The 23,048-nt window shown below is 44.8% G+C and overlaps 1 protein-coding gene across 1 annotated transcript in view; it reads left to right on the top strand.

Moving 5' to 3' along the window:
- Positions 1–301: 301 nt before the first annotated feature.
- PDGFC (platelet derived growth factor C) overlaps positions 302–23,048 on the top strand; it is a 752,668-nt gene continuing 729,921 nt past the window's right edge. Inside the window, exon 1 of the mRNA XM_069243160.1 lies at positions 302–1,415. Within this exon, the coding sequence (XP_069099261.1) occupies positions 1,289–1,415 (127 nt within the window). The 5' untranslated portion in view covers positions 302–1,288. The remainder of the gene's footprint in view (positions 1,416–23,048) is intronic.

Raw genomic sequence — 23,048 nt, 5'->3', positions numbered from 1 at the left:
CGGATGCTGCCATTCTTCACGCTTGGAAAGAGTGCTTCAGTGCACTGGATTTCTGTGTTCTAGGCCCTTCTTTCTGTCTCATTACCAGAGCACCTGTTGTGTGTCACCATTTGGCAGCATGAGTTTACAGCCAAAGTCAAGATGGGAGCGGGAAAGGGAGACCTTGAGTAACTCCCAGCCCATCATTCCTCCCTGCAGGGCTGTGCCATGTGCTGCCTACGAGGAGCAGAACATTTGGCACGGTTTCAGTCTCCCCACCCTTTCCCCTCTCGCTGACACTTGCACAAGCCAACGTCAAGGGGGAGAAGGAGCGAGCAGAGCTCCTTGCAGCAACTTCCAGTTGTGCATTCCTCCTCCCCACAGGGTTTTGCCCGCTGCTGCCTGACAGGAGAATATTTGGCAGGGCAGCAGCCTCCTCCCTCTCCTCCTCTGACCAATGCACATGTCTCAGACTTTCTGCTCCGAGCTCTGGGAAATCGAAGACTGGTGAAGCCCCTTGTCCCGAGCGCACTGCGGGCACCGGCGCACCCACTTCAAGGGAGGGGGTGACAAGCAGCGCAGCGGGCCCATATCAGCAAGAGCCAACCTCGCTCGGGAGGGGCAGCTCGAACTTTTTTTCTCGTTTGTTGCGTTTGTTTTGCTCCCGCATCATGAGGAACTGGCGGCGAGAAGAAAGGCAGGAGGTGTGTGAGGAAAGCCCTTGCTTGCCCGCAGGGCATGTGTGCTGAGGGTTACATTCTCCTCCCCCCGAGGGAGGCAGCAGCCGCATTCGAGCTTCCTCGGCGCCCGTTGACGATCAACACGTGAAAACTTTGCAGGAGTTTAGTGCCTCTTGACCCTGCTTTCGCTCGCTTCTTGAGGATTCTCTCTGCCAATTTCGCCACTTGAAGGTTGTTCAAGGGAGCAGAGTCACGATCGGTGGAAATCCATTTGGTGTTTTTGTGAGCATTTCGCCAGCTCTGCGCACTGTTGCCCACAGCTCCTGTGACAGGTGTCCCCCTCACAGCAGAAGCGGCATCCGGTAGCTCGCCAGGATTTGGTGGCTTTTCCCTCAGTGTTGGGCAGCTGACCTGGTGGTCGGACGGGTTCTCTGACCCCCTATTTTCGCGTCAAGCTGGAGAGAGGAGGGGGCTGCGAGATCGAGAGCGGGGTGGCCTTGGATGGGAGCCCGGCAGCGTCCTGCCCCTCTCTGCTGCCCATGCTGCCAGGCCCGGCCAGGCTCCCAGGGTGACTCTGAGTGCGCAGTCCTCGAGTGCCTTCCTGACCTGTGTGCAACCAGCTCTTCCAAATGACCCCGCTGGCGCCTCTCCTGCTCCTCCTCCTTGCTTCTGCCCTGCGCCTTCAGCAGCATGGATCCCGGGCAGAATCCAATCTCAGCAGCAAGCTGCACTCCAGCAGCGCCAAGGAACAGAACGGTAAGGTGCCACCGTGCCCTTGTTTGCGTTAGAACTTTTGTTGCCAGTGTATGTGTCCTCAATGTATCATAGAGTGTTTTGCGAGTGCAGGGGTGTCCCATGTTGATTTTGGGCTGGCGCGCCTTTCCTGTGTAGGTTATGCCGCAATCTTCTGTACTTCTTTAGGAGCGTGCACTTTCCTGAAATAAAAGGCGGACAACTTTTATTCTCATCTCTCCGATAACCCCAGGCGCGTGATTCTGGTGTCCAGCAGGACACTACACTTTATATACGGCTGCTTTTGCTACATCCCATTGTTTCTTTGTTTCATTGATTTGAGTGCACAGTGTTTCAGAGCGCTTACTTTAAGAACCCGATGAAAGCGGACGCGGTAAGGTAACAGGATGGGGCACCTGAGGTGTGCCTTCGAACTGGGCAGTAGTCCTGTATAGCAGCCAGCCAAGTCTTTCCCATCTCTGCCGGGGACTAGCCCTAGTTAGAAACATTTTTTAGGCTGGGTGAGATCCCAACAGTTTACTCCTTTGGAAGAATGCAGTCGATCGTTGTGAGGAGACGGCATGTGCCAGCTTCACGTGGCACCTTCTTTGTGGGCGGGAGTCTACGTTTGCTGTTCTGGTGCTTTCAAGTGTTTACCTCCATCACTCTCTGACACCTCCTTACCTCCGTCTTTTATGGCGTGGACTCCCTCACCCCGCTCTCACGCTACTTTGGAAAACTGTCTTCTTTGCGTGTGTTTGTTTAAACTCAGGTCGGTGCCCCTCGCCCCAGATCCATTTGAAAGAGATGTATTTTGTCCTTGTGCTGGAAACGAGCTAATCCTGCTTAGGAAATGAGAATCGCCCGATCTTTCAAGTGTACCTGAGCTGTATGGAAAGCCCTCTGGTGGCAGCTCCCAAGGGCAGGGGCGCAGAAAGGCCCTTTCATACTTTCAGGGCATGCTCCAGGGTGTGTAATTTGTTTAGCCTCTGAACTTTCTATGATTCACATTATTCAGCTTTCTATGAAAACGGCTTTGTGTCCCTTTTAAACCATATAGGCCTTTTTGTTAAGAATGCATTTCACGCATACCTTGGGGCACAGGGATCACTAGTTAAAAGTGACAGCCTGACACAGAGGCCCTGCCCTTCATTGATGCTTTTTTGCAGGGCGGTTGCTAAGTTTACGCTCCCGACGGTGCCACTGCTAAGAAAGTATAGAAAAATAACTGCTCTGAAAGAGGTTCCTGAAAATGTAGAATGTTTAAACACAACTATTAGTAATAGAAGTAAGCGGAAGGTGGAAGCATTCGTTAATACAACATTTTAACAAAGCGTTGTGTTTTACTGCCGCTGGTTTAACAGTCCTTGGGGGTGCTTTAAACCACGTGTAGCAATAAGGTCCAGGCAGAGTGGCCATTTGCAGGCGTTTTTTGTGAATGACTTGTGTGACGCAGATAAGTTACTTGAGCTAGGCAGATTAATAGTGCAGCTCGCTAATGTGATGACACGCGGCACCTGCAGGCTGCCTGGCCTGCTGATCAAAGAGCAGCCCCTGGATCAGCCTCTAATCAGAGCCGCGGCAAATGGCGAAGGAGGGCGATCAAAAGAGCCAGGAGTCCTGCCCTGCTGCGCAGGAAACCGAGCAGACTGACCTTTGTCCTCACTCAACACTCGGGAAGGTCGGTACCTGTGCTGCTGCAGCCTGATCAAACCAGGCAATCACCGGGGAGAGGACGGACAACTATGCATCGCTCTCCAAACAATGCGCCACTGGAAAACGTACCAGCACACGAAACTGTCTCAGACACACACGCACACCCACACAAACGTCAATAAACGCAAACGTACACAGTCATATGGACAAAACACTGTTCCACAAAAGCATGAAAACAATAGCACAAAATGCATATAAATTAAAACACAGACACAAATATATTTCAAGCACATTCACACAAACGTGAATTGACTAAAAATCGAAATATACACCTAAGCAATCAGAAAAAGAGACGCATTTCAAAACAAGTACTCACGCATAAACACTGACATATAAACACCTGAGGGTCAACACAGACAGACACTGCATTTAAAAGATCACTCTATTAACGTACTTGTCAGTTCTTGGTACGGGATTCCGCAGAAACACACAAAGAGGTACAACAATCAAACACACAAAAAGCTACAACAAACACCCATATGATGACACACACAAAATAAACACACGCATAATGCAGATGTGCACACACTAACACAAACAGGAACCTACAGCAACGCACACAGGCCTGAACATCAACACAGAGCCACACAGAGAAGCGACCCCAGAACAACCCTGCCAGGTTTCCCGGGTCCATGCTTGATGTCCGGCTCCAGCCCAGGTTTTTTCTTTGAATTCTGGAACATGTAGTCTTGTTTATTCGATAATAAAACAAGTCCCAGAATTCAAAACAAAAAAGCTGGACTCGAGAAGCACATCACGCATGGACCTGGGAAACCTGGCAGCTGTGCCAGAAGCAGATATAGCACCTATTAATCGTGCAGCAGGTGCAGTGGCACTAGGGCACAGTGAGTTCAGAGCCCTTCAGGACCAACTTTATGGCTGTGTTTTGCTACCAAACAGTGTCTAGGGGAACAGCACCAGGGACCAGGACACCCTCCCTAAGGCACTGCACGCACACATTCCATGTTGGCACATTAATTTTATTCATGTTGTGAACAGTTTTAATAAAATATGGGCCTCAATCGAGGAGGCTGCAAAGAAGTGTAATAAAGTCAGAGAGCACACACGTACATAACCATCGACGCTCACCGACTTACACGGAGAGGCACAGAGACTCACAAAACACATACGCAGTAGCATGCAGTGAACCCAAAATGTCTCGCGACTATACAGCTGTTGTGGCATGTTGCTCTGAAGTGGTTTATTGCTTCACCCAGAGTATTTCATTTGAATGCACCAATGCCACTAATCATAGACAAGTGAAAACCCGAAACTTCCACTGGCAGCCCCTTCACGGTATTCACGGTAACACTGCCGTGAAGTAGCCAGCACAACCGGCATGTAGACAAGCGTCAGGCAGTTCAGAGAACCGTGGGCGCCTGCCAGAAGCGTCCAGGCCGGTACATTACACGCTTGGGCCGCGGAAACGCCATACTCCGATAAGGCCTTTGTTTGGGTATTTGGTTTCAGACCACTGGAAAGCCTTCCCTTATTATGAGTCTAAAACAGTAAACAGTTTCCATGGGGAAGCTGTGCTCATGTTCGTCCTAACTGAGGAATACCATGCTGCAAACATTTTCAAAGAATGTCCCAATTCATTGGCAGTTGAAACACCGTGTACCATGAGCAATAAAAAACATTGTTTAAAGTTTTTATAATCTTCTTGGGCAGTAAATAATGCTGACAGCAGTTCAAGCTAGCTGCAAACTGATAGGAGGGTTTAAAGCTTTTCAGCTTGTGCTTGAAAAAGCAGCTTTTTCCCCTTTGTTCGCACTTTAGCCTTTCTTGACTATGAAGAAGGGCGTGACCCCACTACATAATTTTGTGTGAATTTACACCACAGCGAGTTAAAACCTGCTTTGCTCTTACCTTTGTTTACATTCCAGAAGCGTGTTTAATAGAAATGGTTACATTTTGTGTGTGATCTTCCAAATTAGGGCTGCGTTCTGTGTGTCGTTGTGATTCATTGTTACCTGAGCACAGCTCTCTGCTGCCATAAGGAAGATGCAGGGGCGATGAGGGCATTCCCAACCTGTGCATGTCTGCAGAGGGGCACTGGCCTGTGCCCGCAGAAAGCCTGTGGGCAGGGAATAGTTTCAATGCATGTGGAGCACATATCAAACATACTTTTTTCTTTACTCAGTGGAACAGGTATCAGTTAGCAGGTGCAGTGGTATCAGGGCCTAGAGGCCCGAGGGGCCGACTTAACTGTGCATTGAGAGCCTCTGGGTGATTAGCTGCTCTTAGAGATCACTGATTGATCTATGCCTACTGCTGAATTTGACCAGCTATCTAGCAGTCAGGGAATCCATCTTCCTTGCACCCTTACTAGCCCTGGTCTTTATCTTAGTCCAAAATCCAGGGAGATGTGTAGGTACTTGTCTCAGTCTCAGGGAGATTTGTACAAGGAATCATCAAAACAATCAAGTCCAAGGACATCTGTGTTTGAGGCTATCCATTTTTGGAATTTTTCTGGATGCTTGCATCAATTTCAGAGGGATTATTGGGTAAACCTATCCTTTTCTATCAGCTATGCAGGTAGTTCAAGCAATTACAATGGAAGTTGTAGACTCTGGTATATTACAGGGCACATTGTGGGCAATTGGATCCATTTCAGGGAGATCTGGAGTATTAATGAATGTTCTGATGGTATCTTTGGGTCCCTTTAGGAAGACTAGTAGAAAATTAGGGAGATTACATTGACTTCATGGAGGCCCGAAGTCTACCTAGAGAAGAGTTTTTTTACCATGGCGTGCTTGGATACCCTACACATGGTGTGCTTGGATGCTGTAATACATGGCACTAGTTGTGTCATTCCTTCACAGCACAGAAGTAGCTTGCACACTGAAAGAGAAGTTCCGGTTGGCAGAGAGCCAATCAGCAGCTCTACTGGCAAGAGGACCTTGCTCCTCCCAGAAGGTAAGCCTGCAGGACATCAAAAGGCTCCCTTCACAAGAATCCTTTTGCATCAAGTCACCCGCCCATTCATCAGGATTCTATCACATTCAAGAATGAAGAATTACAGCAAACTTAATGCAGCACTTGTGTAGAATTGGTTTTCGTCCACCCTCCATTTCATTATCTTCCTCCATGTTTTGTCAAAAGCACAATAATCAGTTAGTGGAATATAATGCTCCTCTAAAATAGGACAGTGACACCAGCTATGGAAGTAGGACTTCCTAGAGGGAGTTGTTGGGGGAACTGACAAGTACTCATGGATAGAAAAGCCTAAAAATCCTAAGGCTGAAACATGGTTTGTCCTTTGTTAATGCTTCATTCCTAAAGTGTATAGTATTATTGTATCTCTACAGGGATCATGCATACTTGTTTGAGAATTGAGAAATAAGGATCACATCTCCAGTTTAGAGATGCCTGGCAGCTGCACAGTTTACGTTTACGAGCTGTTTTTGAGAGCATTCAAATAAAGATCTCTTCTTGGTACTGAGAAATCTGACAGTGGATATAGGCAGTGTTAGAAATGGGGTCTCTAGTTGGCAGTCGGTTTGCACCCTGTACAAGTAGGGACCCTCACTCTAGTCAGGATAAGGGAGATACCCGCCCAGATAACCCCTGTTCACCCCCTTGGGAGCTTGGCACGAGCAGTCAGGCTTATCTCAGAAGCAATGTGTAAAGCATTTGCACATAACACACAGTAATAAATGAAAACACTACAAAAGGACGCCACACAAGCTTTAGATAAATAGCCAATATTTATCTATATAAAACCCAACTACAATAAAAATCCAACATACAGTAATAAAAATATGAATTCTGAAAGATTTACTCAAAAATACAGTTCCTTGAAGTCAATAGCTCCACCTGGCGCTATCACTGCGTCATGATCAACAAAACCAACAGTTCAGGCCAGCCATGGCTTCGCAGGTCAGCTATGGTGTCGGGAAGACCCGCAAACAGTACCTTTGGAATTGCAGGGCATCGTGATCCTTGCGGTGAGCTAGCTCTGGAGAGAGGCATCCCTGGTGTCACAGTGTTGGTTCCAGAGTCGGTGCAGGAGTCGTTGGGCCCTTGAAGTCCCATGCGTTGCGGATCGAACTCCAGCCTGATGAAGTCAGGAGCGCTGCCGTGGATGGCGTTGGGGCTGCGGTGCGAAGTGGGACGATGCAACATGTGGTGCCCACAGGTCACGGTGCAGGCAGTGGCTCGGTAACAGCGTCCAGCCGCATTGGTCAGACCAGGGCTGCGATGTGAAGTGGAGCGGTGCAACGTGTGGTGTCACTAGGTCACGGTGCAGGCAGCAGTGTCGTCATTGCTGAAGCGCTGTCGTCGGTGGGCCCAAGCCAACGGTGTGGGACTGGAAGGTACTTTGTGACCCTCACGAGCGGTGTCCACAGGCCACGGTGCAGGCAGGATGCCTGGTGACGACACTGGAGTTGATGATACTGGCATAGGTGGACCGGGGCTGCGGTGCGGGACGGGACGGTGCTTCGTGTACCTCATGAGCAGTGTCCACAGTCCACGATGCATGCAGCAGCACCGTTGTGTCAGCTGGAGCAGCATCGTCGGGGATGCCCAGGCTGAGGTGTGAGCAAGCAATACGGGAGGTCCACAGGTCGTGGTGCGAGCAGTGGCTCAGTGAAGTGTTCCAATGACGGTGTTGGTGAGACCAGGGTCGTGGTGCAAAGCGGGGCAGTGCGGCTCCATGCGGCGTCAGCAGGTCACGTGGCAGGCCAGTGGCTTCATTGGCAGTGTTGTGGTGGTTTCTTCTCTGGAACAGCACAAAACACACAGTTCTCAGTGCTGCAGGTCGAGGAAACTGAAGTCTTTGGTGTCCCTGAGACTTCCAACAAGAGGCAAGCTCTACTCCAAGCCCTTGGAGAACTCTCTCAAGCAGAACACACAACAAAGTTCACCATTTGCACTCTTTTCAGGCAGAAGCAGCAACTGCAGGCCAGTCCAGCATAGCAACACAGCAAAGGGACAGTACTCCTCATCCAGCTCTTCAGCTCTTCTCCTGGGCAGAGGTTCCTCTTGATTCCAGAAAGAGTCTAAAAGTCTGGGGTTTTGGGTCCACTACTTATATCCAGTTCTGCCTTTGAAGTAGGCCTACTTCAAAGGGAAGTTTCTGTCATTCACAAGATCCTGCCTTGTCCAGGCATGGCCCCAGACACACTCCAGGGGGACGGAGACTGCATTGTGTGAGGGCAGGCACAGCCCTTTCAGTTGTAAGTGACCACTCCTCCCTTCACTCTAGCCCAGATTGCTCATCAGGGTATGCAGACTACACCCCAGCTCCCTTTGTGTCACTGCCTAGAGGAGAGGTGTGAACAGCCCAACTGTCAAACTGAACCATACGGAGAATCCACAACCAGGCAGAGTCACAGAATGGTTTAAGCAAGAAAATGCTTACTTTCTAAAAGTGGAACTTTCAAACTCACAATCCAAAAACCAATTTCACTAAAATATGTATTTTTAAATTGTGAGTTCATAGACCCTAAACCCCCCTATTGCTATCTGCCCTCAAAGGGAATCTGCTCTTTAAAGAGTTTTAAAGGCAGCCCCATGTTAACCTATGAGGTAGATAGGCCTTTTCCACAGTGAAAACCGAATTTGGCAATATTTCATTGTTAGGACATGTAAAACACACCAGTACATGTCTTACCTTTTAAATACACAGCACCCTGCCCATAGGGCTACTTGGGGCCTACCTTACATGTACCAAAAGGTAAGGTTTGGGCCTGGCAAGTGGGTACACTTGCCAGGTCGAATTGGCAGTTTAAAACTGCACACACAAACACTGCAGTGGCAGGTCTGAGCCATGTTTAAAGGGCTACTAATGTGGGTCGCACAGCCAGTGCTGTAGGTCCAATAGTAGCATTTGATTTACAGGCCCTAGGCACCTCTAGTGCACTTTCATAGGGACTTACTAGTAAATCAAATATGCCAATTAGGAATAAACCAATCAACAATACAATTTACAAAGAGAGCATATGCACTTTAGCACTACTTAGCACTGGTAAAGTCCCCAGAGTCCTAAAGCCAACAAAGACAGGTCAGAAAAATTATGAGGAAGGAGGCAAAAAGACTGGGGATGACCCTGCAAAAAAGGCCAGGTGCAACAGACAGATTTCCTGTGACGCAAATAGGCATAAACCGTAATCTTAATCTGAATTTTAGAAAAAGGGAATAATTACGATCCATATTCACATAAGGGAGCTGGCTGGGACCAGGGTTGCCTTGAGGCTCCCCCTGTGATCCCAATCCTGCACACTGGGAGCCAAAGTAAACCCAGGAGACATGACCAAGCCCCAGGGGGATGGGGTCTCCGGGGCGAAAATTGGTTCTTGGTGATTTCATAATGAAAAATGATCTAAAATCCTTTGTGGAGGTGGATGCATTGTTAATCTACAGAAGCACAATCTGTATGTGACTGTGATGATTGAGTTCTTTCTTGTCCTCTCCTGGTGTGAGTATATTTCATGATCCTCCATTTAAATTGCTAAGAGAATGCAGATGTGCAGATCACCTATAAACTCCGGCCACTTGGCCCCACACTGTCCACCTTAGTAGTATGCAAAGCTCATCCCGCCTTTTACCAGGATGATGGACAGATTACCAAAGGGCCCCCCAGTGCATTTTCCATTGATAGGGGTGCGTTTTTAAATCTGAGGAATATGAGGACATCTGGTCAAAACAAAGAAGCACTTATGTCATATACATAACAGGAAGCACCCTAGTTTGGTGGAGATTTATGTCTTTGTAGTCTTTTTGGCCTTTCTATAGGAGCTCTATATATGTTATCACGTATTTCTGTATAAAGACATACCAGGGACTCATATTGCAAAAACACACACAAAGTCACTGGTGACATTTTCTTTGTGCTCCATTACGATGCTGTTTTGTAGAATACATACTGGGCATTTTCCAAGGAGGCTGATAGAACTCCACTTTGGTAGATATTTTTTGCAAATCTGTGGACTCTTGTTGGATAAAAGGCAGGTGAGGTTCCTTTATGGCCGAATTACTCACACAGCTTCTGACACACCGTCACTCACACACCCACTCACAGATGCACTCAGACACTCACTCAGATACCCATGCACTCACTCACAGACCCATCCAGACATTCACACACCCTTCTGAACCCACTTAGATTCACTCACTCACTCACTCACAGATCAACTCGGAGACTCACAGACACACTCAGAAATTCAGGCACTCATTCACAGACACACTCAGAGACTCACACATCCACTTAGAGACCCAGTCAGAGACTCATGCACCCACTCACTGACCCACTCAGAGACTCACACACTTACTCAGAGACCCACTCAGACAGTCATGCATCCACTCACATACCTACTCAAAGCATCATGCATCCACTCACACATCCACTCAGAGACTCATGCACCCACTCACAGACCCACTCAGAGACCTATGAAACCACTGACAGACCCACTGAGGTACTAATGCACACACTCACAGACCAACTCAGAGACTTATGCATGCAGGGTTGGATGGCTAAAGGGGGTTGGCTTCTGGGGATTGGGTGGTTATTAAGGGTTGGCTACAGGGCGTGGCTGCAAGCCAGGTCCTGTGGCCAACCCCCACCATGCAGGGTTGAAGGCTGTGCGTGGCCCGGAGTTAGGTAGTTATAGTGTGTTGGCCATGTGCGGCAGTGGTTGGATTAACGCATAGTACTTAAAATTACGTTAAAAAAAATAGAAATTCACTGAAAAAAACAAAGGGTACACGGATGTTATAGTTAGGATCTGAATTAACTTGCACAAAACTATAGAAATTCAGCAGTTTTAGCTATGGTTAGCTCAAGTAACTATAACTCATGCCCTAAGGTAACTATAACTCACACACTCGCCATGCACTGCTAATTACCCCACATATTATATCACTCATGACATCTTTGATAACACAATTGAAAATATAAATGTAAAATTTGCAGTAAAATGATTTATGAGAAAACCGTGCACGGTGAGAGTGCAAGTTATAGTTAACTCAGACTGTTTGCTCTCTAGTTGTTCTTTATAACACTCTGGCAGACTGCAGTAGAACACAGGGGAATCAACTGACAGGCTGCTCTTGTTGGAAGTACATGTTTTACTGAGAAGGTCTTACTTCATTCTCATGTGGCTCAGTAAGCTAATGTGAATTTACAGAAAATGTGCTCTCATTTTTATCTCCTGGATCACTTTCCATAACTTCTATGGGAAAATCATGAGAAAACAGCTTCTCTCAAACATGATTATTGAACTCCCAGCAGGGTAAAATTACCGTAGCACACACCACAATTCCTAAAATTAGTATGATACCCTCAACAAATGATTTATATTGCAACTAAAATTTGTTATCACACTTTATCTCCTTTTAGTGACACTCAAAACCTGTCATTCACTACAATATATTTCAATGAGTGTATTCATGTATATTGGTCCCAAGATGGCTGCCATCACTTTTTGATTGAAGTGCTGACAATCAGATCTAACCATGAGATCTGTGCTTAGGTTCTGCCCAGATATACAAATGCCTTTTTACTTTAATTTCTGGAAAACTACTGAATGGATTTACACGGAATAACAAAAAACACTCTTTCTGGACCAAGAGCTACTTTCCTGCCAAATCTGGTGTAATTCTGTCCAACAGTTGGGGCTGTAATCATGTCTAAAATCTCTGTGGGAATTGAAATGGAAAACACATTTTTTTGATCACCCTCTTTTTCTTGGCCCCAGCTTGACAGATCACCCAAAACCTTTCATGCAGAACATGATTCTTGGACACACATTTTTTGCAAAATATTGTGAAGATTTGTCAAACGGCACCAAAGATACAGCCAAGTCAAAATATGCTTTTTCTATGGCAACTAGGTCTTAATTATAACTATCTAACTATCTACACCAGTAGGTTTTAGATATAAATATAAATATGTATATATATATTATGGGGAACTAATTAGAATGAGAAGAAACTGCTCAAGTGAAAAAGAAGTACAAAAATATAAAGAGACTGTATCTAGATTTATAAAAAGAGGTTACGACAACAAAATGTTAGTAAAAAACTTAGAAAGAATAACAACTATTGATCTGGAAGAATTATTATTTTCAAAACATTCTAGCAAAAAGGACAAGTCATTTGATGAGAACAGATTTAGGATGATTATGAATTATACCAAGGAAAGTGGCTTGATAAAGAGTATATTATGTAAACATTGGTATGTGATATACAGGGATCCAGATTTGGGACCCAAAGTAGTCTCAGGACCAACAATCACGTATCGGAAAGCCCCATCAATTAAAGACTATCTAGTGAAGAGCCACTTATCTCTAAAAAATCCAAAAGATCAAATATCCTGGCTAACAGAACAACAACAGGGTTTCATTAAGTGTAATAAGTGTGAGGCATGCAAGATTGGAAAATCAATGAAATCTGTGAAAATGCCTAATGGAGATAATATGCATATAAAGCACAAAATAACTTGTAATACTAAATTCACTATATATATGATTGAATGTCACTGTGGGGCAAAATATGTGTGAAGTACTATATGCATGCTGAAAAAGAGAATTTTAAAACACATTAGAGCTATTAAACATAATGATCCAACTTATGCTGTAACTAAACATCTAAAAACACATGGCAATAATGATTGGAAAACCTTAAGATATTATGGGTTGGATCATATTCTGGAACAAGAAGGAGGTGGTGACAGAGTCAGGAAACTTAGACAGCTGGAATCAAGGTATATTATTAAAATGAGAACTAAGATACCGTTTGGGATGAATAATGATGAGGAACTTTTTATACACTTGTGAAGAATAAGTGGAATAATAAGAATGAGATTGTTGTTGTGGCAATAATAAGTACATTTTTATTTGAATGGGACATTAATATATTATGTAATTGCAGACACTTTTTTGAGTACATAAAATAATTAATAATGGTAATCTAAAATAATAGTGCAAAAAATGTTTTTACCATTTTTCGAGTGAATTTAGGACATGTAATTAGAGCACAGAAATGTATTGTTTATTTTGAGTGGTTCTTTTCTCTATGTTGGTAATATAACTGTTTGTTTATGTGAATTAGGGTATATATTTAAATGCACGTTGGAAGATTGTGTTGTTTAAATTTGTTATATTAATACTAACTCATTGGTTCAAATAGTGGTGGACTATAATAACCATAATGCATTGTAAAAGATTTTTGAGCACAAAAGTATAAATAATGATAAAGAAAGAAAGGACTCTGTAACTATGAAGAAGACTGGTTAGTCGAAACGCGTTGTTTCTTTTGTCCTTTGCATTCAACAAATAAATGCAGTTAAGTAAATCAAACTTAACAGTGTGCGCTGCCATCTACTTTTGGATTTTACATATATATATATATATATATATACATTAGGTTCTGGATTTACTCATCAAAATCCTAGAAAATCAGCAGTTATAGAGTTCTTTCACGTAACTGGCGCCCTAAGGTTACTATAACTCACACCCTCGCCATGCATAGTTGTCTCATCAAATAACTTTATTGCAAATGTTGCAGTGAGAATGTGAAAGATGACATAGAATATGTCATCAGTGATATAATATGTGGAGTGATTAGCTCTCTATGGCGAAGGCACGAGTTACAGTTACCTTAAGTCGCAAGTTATAGTTACTTGAAAGAAATGTAACTAAAATTGCTGAATTTCTATGGTTTTGTTCAAGTAAATTCAGATCCTAACTATAAAGTCCCTCTAACCTTTGTTTTTTTTAGTGAATTTCTATATATTTTTTTTAATGTTTAGTAATTTTCATTACTATACATTAATCCAACCATCCCGGCGCACAGCCTTTGGCTAGGCCCTGAGGCCAACCACCTTTAAGCACCCAACCTCGCACCGTGCACGGCCTTCGCCCGTGCGCAGTGGGGTTTGTCCACAAGTGCTGGCCTGCACCCAGTCTCTCCGGCCAACCCCTTAAACACTTAACCCCATGCTGTGCACTGCCCTATGGCCGTGCACTGTGGAAGTTGGCCGCAGCCTCTCTGGGTGTGAGAATAGGTGTGAGAGGCTGTTTCTGGGGGTGAGAGTGAGTACATCAGTGTTTTAGTGGGTGCATCAGTGTGTGTGTGGTTCTGTGAGTGGGTGCATGAGGGTGTCAGTGGGTCTGTAAGAGGGTGAGTGACGGTCTGAGTGAGTGTGTGAGTGGGTGCCTAACTGTCCAAGTGGGTCTGTGAATAGGTGGGTGAGGGTCTGACTTTGACTGTGAGGAAGTGCATGAAGGTCTGCGAGTGTGTGCATGAGTGTCTGAGAGGGCCTGTGATTGGGTGTGAAAGTGTCTAAGTGAGTGTGTGAGTGGGAGAAATTGATTGAAAGATAGCGAGAGAGAAAGAAAGTGAGAGGGAGAGAGAGAGTTTTTTAGGCTTTGAGGTCTGATATACTTAGAATGAGATATTTGTGTACAATTTCAAATTAAAAAATGTATTTGCCACTTTAAAAAAATATAATAATTTGTACTCTATAGAAAAAAAAAGGAAACAAATCCAGCTGGACTCGAGCCCTCAATACTCTGTGACCTTCACACTGAGCTATTACTTTTCTTTTCTTTTTTTTTTAACCCTTTATGGGCTATCTGGGACCACGAGGGAGCCCTCAAGGGCTCCCCCCCGGTCCCTACATATATATATATATATTTTTTTTTTATTTTAACAAAATTCTCTTTATGTGCTTTCTCGCACCGCGGGGGAAGCTTTCAGGCTTCCCTCACAGTGCCACTGCTTCAGCAAGCAAGGAGCTGCTTTAACAGCAGCTCTGTGCTTCCTGAAGCAAACCTTTCATCTCTGTTCCCTGCATGCGTGCAGGGGACAGAGATGAAAGGTCCACTTTCAGAAAGCCAGACCTGCTTGATAGGCCCGCTGTCTGAAAGTTTGCTGTGGCTTGGCTGCAGCTTCAGAGCTGCAGCCAAGCCACAACAAACAGCTATGTCCCGGGGGTGGGCACCCTGGAGCATAGCAGGAGCTGGCACTGGGGGGCCCATCCAAAGGGCCATTAGTGGCTCCACGAGGGGGGCCATGTGCCCTGCCCCTCCAATGTACACATGGATGTTGTGGTCCCCAGAGCTAAAGGGCTCCAAAACTGACCACCTTTCGATATTTTTATTGTTTTCCCAGGGGAGGTGGTGTCCCCGGGGCTCGGGGGGGGGGGGTGGTCGACAGCTACACATTCTCCTATAAGTGCCCTTTAACTTGACTTTCATACTTGCCTTCTTTTCCCTCTAACCTGTACCAACAAGCCATGGTGAACTGAAAGTATGAAAATTCATAAAGGGTGGCTTTCAGAATTATTACTCTTAAGTCACCAGGATTGTCTAACTAATTCTTTCATTTCCCAGAGTCATAAAACTGAGCAGTCAATGCTTCCTTTCTGGACTTTAGTTAATGATTCGGTTTTGTACAGACACTATTTACGTTTTGCCGTCCAGCTGCCCAAAATGCACCGTTGTACTTTGTTTTTCCTTTAATGTCAGTTCATGAATCCGATAATGTTGCAAGCTTCTAAAGGTAGTGCGGGTGACCAAATCTAATTGTCTGCAGACCAAATTATTAACTGACAATGTCCAGCAACAGAGAAGAACCTAAAGCAACATTACATAACAAAGTGACATTGCAATAACACAAAACCTAAAAGAACATTAAATAAAACACAACATGAAATATAGCACATGCCATAAAACACAACAAAGCACAAGACACTCGTTAGGTTGCAACACAAAACAACATAACAAACAACATTACATAGTGCGTGCCAAAAACATAATGCATTACACAAAAACAACACAATACTTTAGGACACAGCACAGCTTGATATAGTAGAGCACAGCACGAAGATCTATATTTGGATATGCTTCATGCCACCCGTTTCGGAAAATTTTAAACAAACATGGATTCAATGTTGAATGGCCTATATTGTTTCGAAGACCCTCTTTGGATGCCTTTATGTCACCAGTTTGGGACAGAGTTTGGAACCTACAGATGTGAAAACTTGACTGTGTGTTTCTTGCAGCTTTTAGTGCCGTTGCTCTTTTTTTTAATTCTGCTGAATCTGAAGGACTGTCACTAAATGGGTTAATTCAGTTTTGGCCGTTTTGCCATACCCATACAGTAACTCGTACAATTATTTTTTTCCGGTTCCTTCATCCCAAGGAAGATGAATGAATAAAGGAAGATTACATAAAATTAGCATAACATAGCACATAACATGAAGCATAGCATATACAACTTAACACATATTAGGACACAGAATAGCATAACTTGGCACAGCAGAACACGGCACTAGACAAAACAACACAATATAGAAACCTTTCTGTTTGTTTCCATTCCAGTTGTCTGGTAATCCACCAGGTGTCTAAGTATCATTACTAGATTCCTGTTGTGAGCGCTACAAATCTGGCAGCCTATCATGCTGGGCAACTGCTTTCATGCGGGAGATCCTCTTACCATGTCACACCGAGTCAATGGCTTTTTCACACCAGGCTTCTTCTAACACTGACATTTCGTGACAGCGGAAGAAGGGCCGGAGGAGCGCTTTAAGGATCCCCCTAGACATGGAGCGCTGCGCACAGAGACGCTCACTTTACGCGAATTTTCTAAAGCATCAAAACTAGTCGCTGAAATGCAGGCGGACCTAACACCGGCACTTTCAGTGGGGTACTCGGAAGGCACTCGCAGGGCAGGGCCACTCTTACACGGAGGATTAATCTGTGTGCGGGATAGGTATGGTTTATCTGGTCACGCCCTGCTTCCAAATCATTTATTTAAACCTGTAATTCTTGTTATTTTTTTATACACACATATTTTGGGTTATTGTCGTCTTTCTTTACTTTAAAAGGTAAACAAAAAGTTATGTGACCTTTTTGTTGTGTAAGAAAGACAATACCCACTGTAGCAGACAAATTAAAATCAATAATGCTCTCAGATTTCCAGGTAGTTTTTATTAGGTCTGGCCTGAGAGCACATCTGATTTCAAACCTGCTGTTGCCAATACTTCAGCACATAAAGAGAGTGTCCTTTGTCTTCGCCCAGGGGAGTATTACTTTCTCACCTCATGGTATTGACCCGTCGCATGCTTCTGCCGTCCATTACAGTGCATGAGGGTTTATTTTACATCTTCAAAGTACTCTCATTTATTACAGATTAAAATATTTGTCTCGTCATGCACGGGGTAACAAACCTTCATATATTTGTTTGAAAAAAATCTTGCAGCATGACTTTTTAACTTCTTTTTGTTAGCTTGAATATGAGCCTGACCCAAAGGTTGCCCTCTATCATACATTTTCTGGGGACTGTTTACCCCAGAATGACTACCTGAATTCTCAGTTTCTTATCAACATTTCAGACAAGTGTCTTCTTGCTACAGCTACTTTTCGCTTAAAGTTCTAGTGAGAGAAGAGGCCGCAAGCAAACTCTAGAAATGGAGGGCCTGTTAAATCCAAAAAAATCTCACCTAGAAACATCCTTTTCACCTGTTCTTTTTGTTCTCTCCCTTCTTCAGAAAAAAAAGATCACCATAAATTAATTTAAGAATGCTTTGACATCTCACATATCCAGAGATACTTTATTACAAAGTTTTGGAAATGTGTATAACAATCAGCTCTGGGCTACCCTGCCTCCACATGTATTATGTGGAGAAGTGTGGCTCAATGGTTAGAGCGGCAGACCCTGCAGCAGAGATCTGGCTCAAGACCAGGGTTCAAGTCCCGCTTCGGCAGGTCTTGGGCTCAATTCCCCTTGACCAGATAATTCTCGCCTCAGTGCCTAATCTAATTCATGGGTGCAACTCTGGGCAATAGCTTGCTTAATCTCCACAACGGCCCCCAGGAGTGGGTGCCTCACAGGGAAAAAGCGAGGAGGGGTTCCATAGCGGTATGAGTACAGCGCCTTGAGACCCTAACGGGTGAGTAGTGCGCTATACAAGTGCTAATTTAAATTTTTTACACCGATTTACTAATATTCCAGGGGTATCATGACCCTCTGACATCTCCAGCCATTGCTGGGTATTCCCATTCCCAGCATCTTCTCAACAGCCTTCTATTGGCTTTTTAAGGACTATGGGAAGGGCACAGAGTGAAAAGCAGATGTGGCAGTCACAGCCATTTTACATCTGGCTTCTGAGTCCTGCTGCAGCATGGGCTGTGCCATAGTATCACCACCAGTACCAAAGGACAAACCAAGAGTAGATAGAACCTGCTATCCCATGCTACCCCTACATGCTGTTCATATATTAACACGTGCTTTACAAAGGTGATCCAGTAGGCAGATTCTGTAAAAAGAGAACTGAAACTAGCCTTGATTGAGAAGCCTTGTCTCCCTTAAAGATTTTACACCATTTTCACCTTTTCTAATTTGAGATTCGGAAAGCACTACTCTTTTTTTCAAATTGGACATTGCACAATATGTTGCAAAATTTAAATGAATACTTTAACAATAAAAGAACAAAGCCTAATTTATTCATAAAACTTTACAATAATGGATATTTTAAATAATGCGCTAGCCCTCGGGGGCGTTAAGAGTCTCTGGAAAAACTAACATGGAAGGCCTCACTCTTGAGGGCAGGCAGTGTTGGCTCCAGATGCACATTTTATTTTTTAAAGTGCTGCAGGTTTGGTTCCTTGGTTGCTATCCCTTCTTTGGGGAGGGTTGCTGGGTGGAAGCAGGATGCATTGTGGGCCAGGGAGGTAGGGTCTTAGGTTTTATAACCCCAGGCAGAAGTCATCTATGTGTTCCTGATGTGTCGCTCTGGTCTTTGACATTTCTACTCGTCGGGTTCCATGTATGGCAGGCATCCCGTGAGTTGCAATAGCTCTAGAGAGTGTTCAATGTCATGGGACTTCTCACTTGAGGGAGACTTCCCTATTTTTGGACGAATACTGTAAAAAAGGATGGCTCCAAAGTAAAGAGCGTGAACCTTAGTTTGTTAGAATCAGCTGATTCCGGTACTTTTCAACCACACTGGGCTCGGCTGAGCCACAGAATGGCAAAATTCATATGGGGTTTCAGAATAACTTTTAAACATACCAGTAATTGCTACTGAAATGCCTTAAAAGTTAAATGGCCTCGTGCATGTTCGTTGTGGATAAACTGAAATCTGGCTGTTCGAATCTGTCTTGACGAGTCTCGTCCTACATTCTAATGTATAATTTGCCTATTTCTATAGTATATCATATGGACCATTGCCCACAGTCACCCTCACATTCAACCTTCCCTCCCTAGTTGCTTCAACACACTCTCTTTCAGTTCAAGCACACTCTGAAAATGGAGGGCTCACTAATAATATCAGTCACAGAACAATCAATGCCTGTAATGTGATAGCTATTTACCAAGACTGCACACGTTTTACACCAACATCTCATGAAACCAAAAGAAAAGGAAATAACTGAAGACACTTCCTGCTCCTGAGCAAAACAGACACAATAGAGGTCATGGTTTACGGACTTAATATAATCGAAGGAAAAAAATAGTGTTTCGTCCAGTCTTCACGAGCACCCATACTCTAAAATGTAATTGTAAACGCTCTGTACTGAACCAAGGCACTATCAAAGAATAGCAATAATTACTATACGTATCTAGCATGATCACAGAAGATTCGGGGAATCCTGTATAGAGTTCAGACCCTGGCCTTCAGTGGCACACCTGAAGTGAGGTTTATGTGCCTGGAAAGATGCAGCATCAGGGGAACCACCTTAACATCCATTCGACTCAACTGAGCACAGTTGCAAACTTCTATCCCATAAAAGAGCTCTCCTTTACAAATGATATCTCTGCCTACTTGTGTCCTGCACATTGACCACACCTGCAGGCAAGAGACAATGTACATTGGGTGAAGAATCTCAGAAAACGAGCCGTCCCTTTCTGTGGCTGAAAAATGTTACTTTTTCTGTCACCGGGACGGGAGCTCCTGTGTGTGTACCTTTTCCCCAGTTGCAACTTCCACAAAGGCAGTGGGGGGCAGGTTGGCCTGAGTCTGGCCTTGCCAACATTAACAGCAGAATATTATCTATCTCTGTCACATGGAAAGACTCACACTGTATAGGGAATCTAGTGGAAAGGATAAAGATATAGTTATCTTGTTTGCACACACCTCAGCCCTCCAGTGAAGGTACTGCTGACAGTGTTAGAAGTAAAATATTGTTGCTGGGCCTTAAGGCTCTGCCTTGTGTGGTAGTTGTGGAGAAATTCAGCCCATTCATCTCATGAAAGGACTGTGTGAAAAAGCACATCACCATTATAATATATCTGCACCACTCATACACAGAAGGCATTCTGATATTCATATTGCCATTTGCTCTATCTTCACTGCTTGTGGCAATGACAGGCTCACAGTAAGAATCCTTCTCAGATGACTGCGGTGATTGAGGCCTTTTACTCCTGATGTCTTGGCGACTGACCTAATATAGATTCTGACCAACTGGACCAAGTGCCCCTACTGCACTCGACTCTCAGTCATAGCTTTGTATGAGCAATCAAAGGCTCCCTCTTGGAGGGTGAGGGGAGTGTAAATACAGGTTAGAGAAAATGACCCATAACTCAAAGTGCACTTAGCAATGCCAATATATCAGGGAAAAGTCAAATACTTATTTTTGTTTTAAAAATAAGTATTTTATTTCTAACTCTATGCAGTCAAAGAAATAATGCCATTCGTAAGAAACAACACAATCTACTTGAGGTCGGGGCTCTAGTGTTTCTTTTGCGAATCCCTGTCCCACCCTCGTCCTTGCGGTGTGGTTAGGGGTATTCCCCAATCACCAGTGGCCATATCCAGGGAATGCTCACAAGTTGACCTTACTCAAGAGTTCCCCTGTGACTCTTAATAATTAGTCAAAAGTGTCTATGGTGCCACAGCGCCTTCAGCAGCAAGGCCCCAGGGCCAGATTCGTCTTACCCACACCTGCCACACTAAAGCGTTCATTGTTTCAGCAGGTGTCCTAATTTGGGCACCTGCAAGTTCTGGCTCTGTTCAGAGAAGTCAGGCTGCTCACAATACACATGGCAGCTCATGGCAATTGCAGGCTCTGTACCAAGCAATGCTGCTGGCTTTCGCAGTGATTGGAGATGCTCCCAGCCTTCATAGATGCTGTAAGTCTGTGTTCACAAGGTGGTGGGGGATGATCTTAGGCTCTCAACCTAAGCCTTACAGTGGTGCAATGTCCTCCTTGGCATTCTCACAAAGACCTCAGGGTCTGTATGGGGGCGGTTCTTGATTTGTGGACTCTACCCACCTGTCGCAGCTTCTACCCTTCCCAGGAAATAAGCTGAACTTTTGGCAAACACAGTACTGACAGCCCCTCATGGCATATGGGGCTGCCACTGTACAGGCAAAGTAGAGACTCCTCTGGTGCAACTTCCCATACCACAGTAGTCCCTCATGGCATAGAGAGTTGCTGCTTAGACACACACAAATCTTGGTGCACATGTCAGCATAATCATTCAACGGTGCTCCACCCCTGCATATGGGATCACAGCGACATCTTGGTGCTTCTGCTACTGCAATCTATGCACTGCTCCGTCCATGGCAGCCCTTTCCTGGCATACAGGGTCACTGAATCACTTCTGCACTGGGCAGCATTCTGATCTGTGCACAGCTGTATCCTCACACCTTGCACAGGGAGTCCTCTTGGTAGGGCTTCCCACTGGAGAACGCTCTTTCCTATACTCTCCTCTTCCTCACAGGACACACTAGTCTTTTTAAGCAGGTAGACACTGCTGCTCAGGGCTACTGCTCAGGTGATCTTGGTTTCCCTAGGTGATGTTACCTCACCCAGCAGGGAGAATAGCAAGCCTTGACCCCTAGTCATGGTCACAGGCAGAAGTCTTTCAGAGCTTCCCACTCTCATACATGGCATCTGGCTGCTTGGCAGATGACAAATGTTAGGGACTCAACTTTCCCTTCTTACAATCCATTTCCAGGCACCAAATGTGATTCAGGGTCTGAGTCTTTGATGTTTTAATGTTGGGGTTCTGCTTCTCTTGAAGTGCACTTTTCTCTCCCTTCTTTCTTCTTGAAAGGAAGTCTGTCACAGCAGGAAAGACTCTGAAGCTGATAGTCGCACAACACAGGCCATGGCAGTGACTAGAGTTCACACATAGATATCAGCCAAAATGATATGTGCATCACAAGGTTAATTCTAGGCCCCCGGATGTTCTCTTTATGATTTCCTTCTCAGCCCTCTCACCTTCCTGAGATGTATTTAGGCCCCTTCCTTGTGATCTATCACTGAATCAAAGACCACCCCTTTGAAGTGTGAAGGGGGAGTTTCTCTCTCTCCCTTCCTCCAGTGTGTCCTTCCCAGCTCACAAGAGTGCAGCAGTCCACAAACTTGTTTGGGGGATTCCTCTACTCCTCATATCATCACCAGGACTGGGCTTCCCAAAATGAAATCCAGGGTCTGCCATGTACTGTACCATTGCAAGCACACTTGCACTCAGTGCACATACACAGCACACATACTATCTAGTACTGTCACCTCCATGTATTGTGCCGCCCCAGGTGCACACACATCCAGTACACATAATCACTCTGTGTGCAATGCCCAGTACTGTACCTTTTCTGTATTGTGCCATGGCGTGCTATTTGCAAACACCCACACTGCTAGGACACACACTCACTATCCACACGCTGCACAACACTTCACTCTTCCGGTATTGTTCTTCTCACAAGCAGACATACACCCAGCAAATGCATTCAGTGCACAGCACTACATCACTTATGTAATATATTCCTCAAGGGAATACATACACTTAGTACATTCACTAAACATTCACCTGCACAGTACTACTCTGTTCTTGTACTGTACCCTTCGCAGGCACATGTACATCCAGCTCAGTGTCACTACTCCTGTGCTGTGCAGCACTCTGCATGTATCTGATGTAGGTAAAGGGTGAGTTAAGCACATAGAAACAGAACTTTAAAAGGTGAGTGAACCTGTAGATCTCACT

Source organism: Pleurodeles waltl, chromosome 1_2, assembly GCF_031143425.1.
Source record: "Pleurodeles waltl isolate 20211129_DDA chromosome 1_2, aPleWal1.hap1.20221129, whole genome shotgun sequence".
NCBI classification, from domain to species: domain Eukaryota; kingdom Metazoa; phylum Chordata; class Amphibia; order Caudata; family Salamandridae; genus Pleurodeles; species Pleurodeles waltl.
Note: the sequence above shows the minus strand (reverse complement) of the source record. Positions and strands in the feature narration are given on the sequence as shown.